Source organism: Bos grunniens, chromosome 8 (genome assembly GCF_055505025.1).
Source record: "Bos grunniens cultivar Pamir isolate PY7600 chromosome 8, Bosgru_T2T1.0, whole genome shotgun sequence".
In the NCBI taxonomy this organism is placed as follows: domain Eukaryota; kingdom Metazoa; phylum Chordata; class Mammalia; order Artiodactyla; family Bovidae; genus Bos; species Bos grunniens.
In genome coordinates this window covers 68,032,601-68,045,740 of record NC_141172.1, presented here as the reverse complement: position 1 = coordinate 68,045,740, position 13,140 = coordinate 68,032,601, and the positions used below count along the sequence as shown (strand labels likewise).

General features: G+C 52.8%; 1 protein-coding gene across 13 annotated transcripts in view; it reads right to left on the bottom strand.

The window, feature by feature from the left end:
- DMTN (dematin actin binding protein) overlaps positions 1 to 13,140 on the bottom strand; it is a 32,181-nt gene that overhangs the window by 1,935 nt on the left and 17,106 nt on the right. For 4 of the 13 annotated variants that reach the window (XM_086416139.1, XM_086416140.1, XM_086416138.1 and 1 more), the window contains exons 2-12: positions 11,981 to 12,187; positions 11,661 to 11,735; positions 10,767 to 10,922; positions 9,775 to 9,819; positions 9,336 to 9,435; positions 8,877 to 8,933; positions 8,473 to 8,628; positions 7,886 to 8,010; positions 6,688 to 6,793; positions 264 to 328; positions 56 to 104 (exon numbers count right to left, since the gene is read on the bottom strand). In XM_086416139.1, the coding sequence (XP_086272265.1) occupies positions 56 to 104; positions 264 to 328; positions 6,688 to 6,793; positions 7,886 to 8,010; positions 8,473 to 8,628; positions 8,877 to 8,933; positions 9,336 to 9,435; positions 9,775 to 9,819; positions 10,767 to 10,922; positions 11,661 to 11,735; positions 11,981 to 11,998 (952 nt within the window). In that variant the 5' untranslated portion in view covers positions 11,999 to 12,187. The remainder of the gene's footprint in view (positions 1 to 55; positions 105 to 263; positions 329 to 6,687; positions 6,794 to 7,885; positions 8,011 to 8,472; positions 8,629 to 8,876; positions 8,934 to 9,335; positions 9,436 to 9,774; positions 9,820 to 10,766; positions 10,923 to 11,660; positions 11,736 to 11,980; positions 12,188 to 13,140) is intronic. The other 9 variants (XM_086416143.1, XM_086416142.1, XM_086416141.1 and 6 more) reach the window with 6 other exon arrangements.

Here is a 13,140-nt window from a genome sequence, read left to right as displayed (position 1 = left end):
CCCATGGAGCCTGCTCAAGCCCCTTGCCCAGCATCAAGTCAGCCCTGTCTCTCACCTGGGCTTTCAGCCTCACTCCCAGATGGGCTGAAGTCTGTAGACTGGAGCTGGAGAGGACACAAAAGGATCAGAGGAGATGGGAGTGTACTGCATTGTTCCCTTTCACCCCCTGCCCGCTGCCCCGCCTGCCCGAGTACCCCGTCCCTCACAGGCCCCACATGCCCACTCTTCCCTAGCAATCTGTGAGTTCGGTGCTGGGATCTTACCCGGCTCAGGGTGGTCCTGCCATAGGCGGGGAGGGAAGAAGATTTAGACGTTCCTGCGTGCAAGGCTGGAAGAGAGCAGGAGGCCCCGATTCAGTCCCTTTGGCCTGACAGTCATTCCTTGGCCTCCCCTGCCAGGGGCAGGGCCATGGAGAAGGGACTTAGGGGAACCCAGTGGACCTCTTTTGGTTTCCAGCTCCTGCCTGTTACCTGCAGCAGGTGACAGCATGCTGCAGTTCTGAACTGCCCCTGACGCCTCCCCTCTCTTTAATGGACGTGCACAAAATAGACTTTTGGGTCAAAGGTCCAAGTGTTCAAATTCAGAGTCAGATGATGAGCTAAGTCACGTCTGACTCTTTGTGACCCTGTGAAATGTAGCCCGCCAGGCTCCTCTGTCCATGGGATTCTCCAGGCAAGAATACTGGAATGGATTCCCATTCCCTTCTCCAAGGGATGTTCCCAATTCAGGGATCAAACCCACATCTCTCCTGCATTGGCAGACAGGTTCTTTACCACTAGCGCCACCTGGGAAGCCCCAGGTGATGAGGCTCACCATCATACGATGAACCTCTGGGATACAAAAATAAGTCTAAAATAAGTCCAAAGAATCAAATTATTACAGTTTTATGTTTAGCAATGTTAGTAATCAAATTTCAAATGCCTGATGTCATAAAACAGAAGCAGTCATTCTCCCAGCACTGTCAGCTGCTAGATGGCACCGCAGTTGCTTAGGCTTGACATTCCCAAGTCAGATGTCACTTGCAATTAGACCTCTAATAGTATCACTAAGGGCTTCCCTGGTGGCTCAAATGGTAAAGAATTCTCCTGCAATGCCGGAGACCTGGGTTTGATCCCTGGGTTGGGAAGATGCCCTAAAGAAGGGAACAGCTACCCACTCCAGTATTCTTGCCTGGAAAATGCTATGGACAGAGGAGCCTGGCAGGCTACAGTCTGTGGGGTCACAAAGAGTGGGACATGACTGAGCAACTTTCACTTTCAACATCACTAAGCTTTCAAGAACTACAGCTTATAATTCAGGAAAATTGGTTTTCAGTAACAGGTTTCCTAGAAAGCTTCTTTGTTTGGGCTAATGTCAAAATTTCTTCATCTCCAGAGGCTAGACATTGCTGGCATTCTATAGCAATTGTTTTGACCAGCATTTTGTGTGTGTGTGTACGTGAAAGTTTAGCCTGGATAGACTCAAAACTGTGAGGAATAATTGTTTTCTTCAAACATTCTTATAGGATATGTTATTTGGAAATTTGTGAGAATAAAATGTGTTTAGGGCAACCTCATTTTTTTCCTCTTGATACTTCTTACTTTTATATAGAGAACTGTCTGTTTTCACAACCCTCATTGCTGCTGCTGCTGCTGCTAAGTCGCTTCAGTCATGTCTGACTCTGTGCGACCCCATAGACGGCAGCCCACCAGGCTCCCCGGTCCCTGGGATTCTCCAGGCAAGAACACTGGAGTGGGTTGCCATTTCCTTCTCCAAAGCATGAAAGTGAGAAGTGAAAGTGAAGTCGCTCAGTCGTGTCTGACTCTTAGGGACCCCATGGACTGCAGCCCACCAGGCTCCTCTGTCCATGGGATTTTCCAGGCAAGAGTACTGGAGTGGGGTGCCATTGCCTTCTCCAACAACCCTCATTAATTATTTTTAAATAATATTTATGTATTTAGCTGTGCCAGGCTTTAGTTATGGCCCGTGTGATCTGGTTCCCCGACCAGGGATCGAACCTGGGGCCCCTACATTGGGAGTGTGGAGTCCTAGCCACTGGACCACCAGAGAGGTCCTTCATTCATTACTGAAGTACTTCACCTTTGTGATAATAAGTATGCACTTCTTCCTTGATGGACTAGTAGAATTTCAAGTATAAGGTTTTCACTCCTAATTACTTCTAGATAGATTATGTTTGAAAGTGACCATTAATTTCAATGTTACCATTAAGTCAGAATGACAAGCCTGTTCGTAATTCTGCAACTGTCAAGGCTGATCAGCTATGCTCGTAATCTACTCGATCATGTGACCATTGGTCCCATACAAGTTCAGGGATGCCAACAATGATGCTGACGCAGGCGTTTCGCTACTCAACTCTGCAAGGCCGAATGCACATTAAAGAGCTAATTTTGCCTGACTAGTTAATCCTGGTGGAGCATGAGGGCTGAATCCAACCTCCGGGACATTTCTCTCTTTCTGCTTCATTCTTCAGGCCTTAACTATTTATTCTACATTCTCTAAAAAAGCCTACCATAACTCTTCCCACCCACACTGAAATATCATCCAGCTGAAATATCACTTTGATGACCAGGTGGATGTCCCAGCCATCTATGAGCCTTAACAGTTCCTTGAGTCCCCCAACCCAGTGACCTTCACTTCTGCTCCACAGCAGGCAACCCCTTCCAATGGTCAGCTCCTGGATCCTGTTGTCCATAGCGGCTTCACCTTGACATTGAAGCCTGGGTATCCCACTTTGGGGTCACAGCGCCCTTCTTTGTTTGAAGTTTTCCATCAGCCACATTCCTGGCATGTCTGCTGGTCAGTCTCATGGGGCCTCCAGCATCTGCATTCCCCAGTCTCCCCTGACCTTCAACCTGTGACTGGGCATATGCTGCTGCTGCTGCTAAGTTGCTTCAGTCTTGTCTGACTCTGTGCGACCCCATAGACGGCAGCCCACCAGGCTCCCCCGTCCCTGGGATTCTCCAGGCAAGAACACTGGAGTGGGTTGCCATTTCCTTCTCCAATGCATGAAAGTGAAAAGTGAAAGTGAAGTCGCTCAGTTGTGTCTGACTCTTCCCGACCCCATGGACTGCAGCCTACCAGGCTCCTCCATCCATGGAATTTTCCAGGCAAGAGTACTGGAGTGGGGTGCCATCGCCTTCTCCGGACTGGGCATATAACCTTGAGTATTTTGGATTTTCCTGGTGACTCAGATGGTAAAGACTCTGCCTGCAATGCAGGAGACCCAGGTTCGATCCCTGGGCTGGGAAGATCCCCTATAGAAGGGAATGGCAACCCACTCCGGTATTCTTGTCTAGAGAATCCCATGGACAGAGGAGCCTGGTGGGCTACAGTGCATGGGGTCCCAAGGAGTCGGATACGACTGAGAGACTAACACTTCTACTTTCACACTTCCATCCACTTAGCAGCTCCTCTGGCCACTTAGTCCCTCAGCACGTGCCTTACAAAACTCTAACCCTGGGACTTCCCTGGTGGCCCAGTGGCTAAGACTTCATGCTCCAAATGCAAGGGTCCCGGGTTTGATCCCTGGTCAGGGAACTAGATCCCACATGCTGCAACTAAAGATCCTGCATGCCACAATGAAAATCGAAGATCCTGCCTGCTGCTGCTAAAACCCAGCACAGCCAAATAAATTAATTAAATACTTTAAACATTTAATATGAAGAAAAAACTCCTCTTGTTAAAACACAAACAAAAAACTCTAATCTGCAACAACCTTGCGCTGCCCTTCAGCCCACAGGCTATGGGAAGCACCACCCCGTGTGGGTGAGTATCACTACAGACCCTAAACCCTCTGCCCAGTTCCCATTCCCAGCAGAAACTGTTCTGAACCTTCACCACTCTCACTGAGCCTCACCTGAGCTCAGCGTGCGTGTGGGCTAAGTCACTTCAGTCGTGTCTGACTCTTTGCGACCCAATGGACCGTAGCCTGCCAGGCTCCTCAGTCCATGGGGATTCTCCAGGCAGGAATACCAGAGCAGTCTGCCATTCCCTTCTCCAGGGGATCTTCCCAACCCAGGGATCAAACCCGGGTCTTCCGCATTGCAGGCGGATTCTTTGCCCAATTTCTCATGTGGCCTGCTCTCAGGTCCAAGTCCCAGACCCTTTCAAGGTCAGCCTCCTGCATCCTAAGACTGGGTCTCTTTCCCCACTTCTTCCCAGCCAGTGCTCCCAGGGGATCATAGTTAAGTGCTCCTCAAGCACTTAAGCCCTCGGTGAACCTTGTTAAGCCCTCGGTGCCTTGTCCTTCTCTCCTCTATCTCTACACAATGGGATTTTTTCTCATGGTCCCATTACCACATATAAGCTGAAGATTCTACCTGAGCCCTGACTCACCCCTCAAGCTTCCAACTCAGTCAAACTCAGCATCCCACCTACATGCACTTAAGACCCAACATATCTCAAACAGTGTCTTCGCCTTTCCCCTGACACCTGCCCCAGGTCTGTCATTACCCAGAACCCAAGGCAAAACCCCCACTCATCTCTCCCTCACTGCCCAAATCCAATCAGCCACTCAGTCCTGTTGATTCCAACTCCTCTACAGATCTTCCTCGGCTTATGATGGAGTCACGAGCCCATAAACCATCGTAAGTCAAAATGCATTTAACAGGGCTTTGCTGGTGGTCCAGTGGTTAGGAATACACTTTGCAATGCAAGGTATTCCGGTTCGATCCCTGGTCCAGGAAGATTCCCACATGCTACGGGGCAACTGAGCTCATGGGCCACAACTGATGAGCCCATGAGCCTCAACTACTGAGCCCATGTGCCACAACTACTGAAGCCCACACACCCTAGAGCCTGTGCTCCACAATAAGAAAAGCCACTTCAATGAGAGGCCCTTCCACCACAAGCAGATTAGCCCAAGCTCGCTGCAACTAGAGAAAGCCTGCATGGCAATGAAACCCATCACAGTCAAAAATAAAATAAATTAAAAAAAAAGCATTTAATACACTGAACCCACCAAACATCAGAGCTTAGCCCAGTCAACCTTAAACGTGCTCAGAACACTTACAGGAGCCTACTGCTGAGCAAAATCCTCTGACACAAAGTTTATTTGACAATACAGTGTTGAATCTCTCATGTAGTTTACTGCATACTGTACTGAAAGTGAGAAACAGAACAGCTCCCTGGGTACAGAATGGTTGTTAAGTGTACGGTTTGTTTCCTGTCTTGATGGTGTGACTGACTGGGAGCTATGGCTCACTGATGCTGCGCAGCATCTCAGGAAAGCACTGTAGGACTTCCCTGGTGGTCCAGTGGCTAAGATTCTGGGCTTCTTGAGGGCACAGGCGTGGGTTTGATCTCCATTTTTGCACAATGTGGCAAAAAAAAAAAAAGAGAGAGAGCATCATACTGCACATCACTAGCCTGGGAAAAGGTCAACATTCAAAACTGGACATTTCTCCTGAATGCATATTGCTTTTGCACCATTGTAAAACTGAAAATTTTTAAGTTCTGGGTTATTACTATACAGACTGTATCTGTATAATTCTCAAACTCATTCCCTCTTCCCTGGCCTATGAATATCTTTAGCCTTTAACCAGACAACTGGAAAGGGTGGCAGATTGTCTCCAAAGATGGCTTGCAACATCATCTCTGAGCCTGTGTGCCCTTGGGTGGTTCCTATCATCAAGAAGCAGAATCTCTTTCCTCTCCCTTGTGTCTGGGGGGCCTGATGACCTGCTCTGACCAGAAGGCACTGGAAGGATGCCCTACAGCTTCCAAGGCCAGGCAGTGAGAGGCCTCAAGCTTCCAGTTTGGGGTTCTCAGATCTGCCCCCCTCCTCTCCAGCCACTGTGTTGGAAGGAAGCCCAGGCTAGCCTTGGTGATGAGCACCGTGGCACCAAAGCCCTGGCCACTCTACCACAGGCTCTGTGCTCTGTAATTCCAGATTTCCAGAGGCCCTCTCCACTGGCTGGATGTTTGCTGCTCCTGGCCTTTGCTCCCACACCATCCCTAGGATCTTCACTGCCCTTCTCCCCCACTCACTGTGTCTCATTCTGCAAGACTCCAACTCTGGAACCCAGGCCCTGTCAGCATCCTTTCAAAGCACTTCAAATGTAGTTCTCATCTCCCAGCACCTGCTATGCTGTGCTAAAACCCCAGTTTCCATGTTACTTCTCCCCCATGTCCTGAAGCTACCAGAAGGCAGCACTATAGTGTTTTACTCTTTATATCCCCAGGGATCAAGAATATGGTGAAGCGTGAGTTGCTCAATCAGTCGTGTCCGATGCTTTGTGACCCCATGGACTGTAGGCCACAAGGCTCCTCTATCTATGGGACTTCCCAGGCAAGAATACTGGAGTGGGTTGCCATTCCTTTCTCCAGGGGATCTTCCCAACCCCAGGATAGAACCGGCATCTCCTGCGTCTCCTGTATTACAAGCAGATTCTTTACATTCTTAGCCACCAGTGAAGCCCTAAGAACATGGTAGACACCCAATAAATGCTTGTTGAATTAAATGAAATATGCTAATTCTGTTTTAACTGATGCCATTTTTTGTCATCTAATTTTGTTCCATAGCTGGTGCTCTTGCCCTAAGGAGGGTGTGAGCACCCTGGGCCAGCACCGGAATCTTCTCCATCTCGTATACCCACAGTAGCACAGGGCTGGGCATGTGACAGACTCAGCGGAGTATTTGATTCAGGATCTAGCCAGGTGATTCTGAGCCCCCTCGATGACACTCACAGGTATGGAAGGGTGTCCGGTCAGGCAGAGAGCGGGTTTTCCTCCGAATAGGCAATGACTTTTCCATCTCTTCTTTCAAGATCATCTTTCCCAAGTTGGAAGTAACCTGGGGAAGGAGAGAGGAAGATGGATCCAAGGCGGCATCAGTACTTGTTTCTTTTTGTTTTTAACTTTTTTGACTGCATTGCATGGCATCTGGGATCTTAGTTCACTGACCAAGGATTCACTTAAGACTCCATGCTTGCATTGGAAGCATGGAGTCTTAACCACTGGACTGCCAGGGAAGTCCTGATACTGGACTTGTTTCTCATCTCCAAAAGGTTTGGAGTTGGGTCATTGGAAAAGACTCTGATGCTGGGAGGGATTGGGGGCAAGAGGAGAAGGGGACGACAGAGGATGAGATGGCTGGATGGCATCACTGACTCGATGGACATGAGTCTGAGTGAACTCCGGGAGTTGGTGATGGACAGGGAGGCCTGGCATGCTGCAATTCATGGGGTCGCAAAGAGTCGGACACGACTGAGCGACTGATCTGATCCGATAGCACAGGCAGGAGTGGGGACAGAGTTCCTGAGGGGCTGGGTGGTAGCCTGGAGCCCATGGAGCCTGTCCTTCTTGTGGGAAGCTCTGCCACATTGGGTCTGGTCACCCTTGAGAGCAAGGAGTCAGAGCTGCTTGGTGTTAACTCTGCCCCAGGGGCCTCTGCATCCCAGGCCACAATGCCTAGAGCACAAGCCCATGTCACCAACAGTGGTCTTTCTGTGACTCCCTGGACCCCCTCTCTCTGCTTGGAGGCCAGCAGTCTGCTCACTCCTTTCTCCTCGTCCCATGAACTACTGTGGCTGCTGAAGCCTAGCACTGTCCACGCCACCCTTTTCTGTGCTTTTGGTCCTAATCATAAGTGGCATCCCCCACAGTGACATGCAATCCCCGTGTCCCTGTCAAAGCATAGCCTGACATCCTGGCAAAGAAGGGGAGCTCCTCACATGTTCTGACCACCATACTCTTCAGACATGAAGTCACTCAGATCAGAACAGAAGACACTGGAAGGATGCCCCGTGGCTTCTGAGGCCAGGCTCTGAGAGGGCTGGTAGCTTCCAGTTTGGGGTTCTCAGATTGCCTCGCTCCTCTCCAGCCACCATGTTGGAAGGAAGCCCAGGATGACACAGGGAGGCGGGCGGGGGTCTCCAGACACTACCTTACTGAGTTCCTCTCTCTGCCGCTCCCTAAGAGCCTTCATCTCCTCCCCGGAGTCATCATCCTCTTCCTCCTCCTCCTCCTCGGCCCCCCTCCTCGACGCCTTCCGCTTCCTCCATTCTGTCTCTGGGGAGCAGAGGGAAACAGGCACATCAGTCAATCAACACGCACTCAACTTGCCGCTCCCTAGGGCTGCACCTTGAAGGGAACACTGCAAATCATTAAAAGCAATGTTTTCTAGTCTTGTAGTGAAGCTGGGTAGGTCACACATGCCCACGAGACTTAAAAGTCACTGGGGACCAAGACCTTGTCTCATTTCTCTTTCTCTTTCCAGAGCTCTCATCACAGAGCCTGGGACGCAGTAGAAATTCAACAAATATCTGTTAAGCAGTGAAAGAAATGAACGGAAAGTGAATTAATGACTAACAAGCAGGGTCATTTACACTGAGAGGGATGGGAATGCTGGGAATGGGGGAGCAGGAGCCTGGAGGGCTCATGCAGGGGATGGGAGTGGGTTCCTGGGGCTTCAGCCGGGCCTATGAGGCAGTGTCTGGGCCTCCCTCTCCCCTCTCCAGCAGTTTCTCCTACCCACAACAGCCAGTGATGGGGGGCACGGCCAGTAGTCCGTTTCGATCTTGGCTGGCTGGTTGGGGTCGGGAGGCTGGGCTGCGGGGAACTTGGAGGACTCGATGATGAGGTCCTCAATGGGGTGCTTGCTCTGAGGGCTGCCTCCTGTGGACTCTGCTGGGGTGAGGGGGAGGTCAAGGTCAGCCCCAGGCATACCCCGCCCAGCAGGCCGCCTCCCACCCCAGCTCCCCACTCACTCACATCTCCCTCTTCACACCTGTAAGATCGTGGATACAACAGCAATACATGAGGAAGAGCACAGGGCATGTTATGAACATCTCCGCTCCTATGGCCCTCCCACCCTCAGTGCAGCCTCCCAGCAGGTGGTGGGAAAGGGGGTGCTGGTCTGTCAGGGGAACCCTCACCTCTCTGTTTGTAGATGGGGGGCTTCTTGTAGATATTGGAATCTGGGCGAGTGGTCTCTGTGGAGAGGGAGCAACAGTGGATGAGAAGGAGGCGGTGATGATTGGGAGGGATGTTAGTGATGATGACGGGAAGGCTGGGTCAGAGGAGGGAATGGAGACATGGATTGGGAGGAGGTAGGAAGTTCTCAGGGGCCTGCCAAGAGCCAAGACAGAACTGGAGATCCTAGAACCGTCTCTCCCTCAGGGATTGGGACGTTTCACACTTTTCTGTCTGGGTGGGAGGGAAAATGCAACAGGTCCACCCTCTCTGGGAGCTCTGCCTGGGTTCCAGCATTAGCCAGTTCTGCTGGTGTGCATATACTCCAGAGAATAGGGGACTAAGAGTAAGGCAATTGGGTTCCTGAAGGAAAAAAAGAGGTCTTAGGGCAAGGATGTAGCCACGCTAATAGTAAAACCTACCAGGATGATGGAAATGGGGCAGGCTGGTCCGGGGGGTCCCAGCAGTTCTCGGGGCTGAAGCCTGAGAGATGGTTCCAGGAGACCGGCTCTCTGCCCACACCTGCAGAGCAGAAGTGTGGTTCACTGCAGCTCCCAGGCCCCCACCCCACCCCTTCCACTATCTTGGTGTTCCCACCCTAGCAGCCCACACGCCCCCAACCCCAGGGCAGAGGAGGGCTGTCCAAGGACTTGATCTACTAATGGTGCCTGATCCAGAAGAAAGGATTAAGTGAGATCTTGGGTCAGACTCAGATGAACCCAGAGCTGGCCAGTGACAGGACAAGGTCCACTGATTCCATCACCCCCTAGGTTCTGCCGAGCCCAGCCTGGATGTGTGTGGGGCAGGGGTTGGCCCCATCAGAGCAGGGCTGGACCAGTGTCAGGCGCGGGGCAGACTCACCTCTGGGGATGGTGGGGGGGATGTGGATTTGGGTGACAGCGAGCGCTGTGAATGGAGAGGAGGCTGGTCAGAGCCACAAGGGTGGGATTAAACCCTCGTCCCTAGGACCCCACATGGGCTACTTCTTCCCCCTCGCCCAATCCTGCAATTGCTCCGCTGATTTCTGGGCCACCTCTTCTCTCTCAGTCCTTGGCAGCTCTCAGGGCTGGCCCTCCACCCTCTCTTTCCTGAAGAGGGTCCTAAAACTTTCCCGAGGACCCAGGAAGAAGCAGAAGAAGCTGAGGATTCTGGATCAGTGTCCGTGTGCTCCGAGGGCCAGCTGAAGGTGGCTCTGGCCCTGATCCCAGAGCTGAGCAACGACGGGAAGGGACAAGACCCACAGTATCCAGGATGGAGTCAGGGCCCCTCACCAGGCATTTAAGTCTCCCCATAGCCTGGCCTTCTCTCTCTGCTCAGCCATGACACAGTCCCCTTCTCCAATACAGTTTGCAAAGTACCTGTCCCGAGTTATCTCGTGCATTGACTACCTGGTGAGGTGGACCGGCAAAGGTATCACTTCTATTTTGGAGGAGGGGAAACTGAGACCTCATCATCACACAGGTCACATTCAGCTAGGACTTCCGGCCTCCAAGTTCAGGCTGCTAAACTCGGCCTCTGAGCTGCTGGCTTCTGCATGCTTTCCACAAATGTGCTCACTTTCTGCCCACTCGCGCCCCATTCCTACATGACCCCACTCCATGCTGCTACCACTCAAACATGGCCTCTCCTGCTCTCTACCTGGAACCGGCTGGAGGCCAGTCCATCTCTGCCTGATTTGTAGTACAAACACTCAGTCACCAGCTGACTGGTGATTCCCGTGCACAGGTTCTCTTTCTTGTTTTGGCATCTGGCCTCCAGGAAAGAAAGTGTGAGAGGGATTCTGTCCCCCACCCAGTGCGACTGGGGGAGTCCTTGCCCCGAGTCCCATCCAAGAGGACCCTCCCACCCTTTACCTCCCGGCTTCTGGGCAGCTCCACGTGTTCCAGCAGAGAATAGGTAAAGTGGGGCTCATAGATCATGAGGTCAGGCCTCTCGATGTCCAGGATGGCCTTGTCCTTGGGGATGGCAGCCAAGTCCTTATAGCCCAGCACTTGATTGTCCATCTTGGCCTGAAGGGAAATGGTACCCATGGAACAGAGGAGCCAAAAGCCTTATCTAGAATACTGACCTTATGAGCCCGATTTGCAATTTATTAGGAAGAAGATGGGCAGCCATGATAGAGATCAGCTCCTATAAGTTAACATTTCTATTGTTTTCATTCTAAGGGTTTAAAGTGAAAGTGTTAGTCACTCAATCGTGTCCGACTCTTTTGACCCCATGTATTGAAGCCCACCAGGCTCCTCTGTCCGTGGGATTCTCCAGGCAAGAATACTGGAGTGAGTTGCCATTCCCTTCTCCAGGGGATCTTCCTAACCCAGGAATCGAACCTGGGTCTCCTGCATTGCAGGTGAATTCTTTACCGACTGGGCCACCAGGGCAGCCCCTAAGGGGTTTTCAGTTCAGTCGCTCAGTCGTGTCCCACTCTTTGCGACTCCATGGACTGCAGCATGCCAGGCCTCCCTGTCCATCACCAACTCCCAGAGTTTACTCAAACTCATGTCCATTTAGTCGGTGATGCTAGAGTGATCTTAAAACAATGATAATCCTTCACCTAGCACTTTGGGTACAAGGAGACAGGACCAGACCAGCAGGAGGGGGTACGCGGAATCTTCTCTGGATCTGGGGCTTTCTCTGCTTGCCATCCTGGCAGGACCATCGTCGTCTGAGTGAAGCTGCCCAGCACACAGCCTGTCCCGGACTCCTCCCTCCTCCCAGCCTTAGGACGCTGGTGGCCAACGGGTACTCACCACGATGCTGGAGGGAGAGCCGGGAACACTGGAGTCTCGGGAGGAGCTGACGCTCCCAGGGGAGGTAAGTGGTTGCTGGGGAGAGCGAGAAGGCAGGCAGGTGGGAATGTGCGTGGGTGCCAGGGCCGGGCTGGAGCAAGCGGGCTGGGGAAGGGGAGGGTTTCCCTAGGCCTCGGGGCTCCGGGGTGCGGTGCCACGGGCAACCACCAGGTGGCACCCTTGACTCCCGGACCTGACCCTCTGCAGGGAGCCGGGCCCCCACCGCGTGCCCCTCTGTCTCCAGCATCCCACTGCCCCTGCGTGGGTGCAGCCCCGCGCACCTTCTGCAGTCGTTCCATGCAGCAAGGATGTGGACGGCCGGATCACTCTCGGGATCCTGTGCGCGAGGGGAGACGACGCAGGCGTCAGGCTCTGTCCGGCTCCTGGGCGCTGCGCGCTTGGGGCCGCGAGAGCAGAGAGGGCGCTCCCCCGGGCTGTGGCGCCCTCATCCCTCGGTGACTGTCCAGGCTGCTGGCCGAGTGCAGGGCCTGGAAGGGGAGGGAGAACGTGCCAGCCGGGTCTGTCGGACCTGTAATCTCCGAGGGCGGGGGCGAGGACAGCCCCCTCTGACCCAGCGTATCTCCGGGGAGCAGGGCTTCGGCTTTCTCATTTGCTCAGCCCGCGGGGACATCCAGCCGCCCGTCGCCCTCGGCGGCGAGACGGGAAAGCGGACGGGCTGCACTTGTTTTTAAGCCATTGTTCTCTGGTTGGAAAGGAAATGACGGCAGGGGTCAGCCATTCCCAAGGCAGTCTCCACATCCCTTCTTCCTCACACCTGCCCTGCCCGGACTATGGTCAGTTTCAGGCCCAGGGTCTCACTCCCTTGCCATGGCCTTTCCTTGGCTCTGTTCTTGGGCCGTTGCCCCTCTCCCTCTTAACCTACTGTCCAAGGTACCACACCCTCTCATAGCCCAGAAAGGTGTGGTGATTTTTTTGTTTTTATTTTTTTGCCCCACAGTATGGCATATAGTATCTTAGTTCTCCCACTAGGGGATGGAACCCATGCCCCGGGTGTTGGAAGCACAGAGGCTTAACTTTCCATGGACTGACAGGGAAGTCCCCTGCCACCCCAGAAAGCTTTAACACAGAAGGTCTTAGTAATACTATGAGGTGGCTACAGCAGGCAGGAAGGACAGAGCCAAGGCAACTTGATGGGAAGCAGTCAGGTCACTGACTGGGAACTGTCTCTCTGCCCTGGGTAGGATCCCTGACCAGTGGAGAAGGGAGGGGAGCCACAGCCCCCCGTGCCTGTCCCCGTACAGCGAAAATCTCACTTGCAGGCATTTGGTAAAGCAGCCTGGGGACCAAGGCCACATCCCAGTTGCCTACCATCTTGGAATGCCTGAGTTGAGGCTGCCTTCCGAGGTACTACTTTGCTGCAAGCCAGAGCCCCCTGGTTCAGCAGGAAGGCCTCTGGGCTGGATCCTGGGGAGCTGGGTCC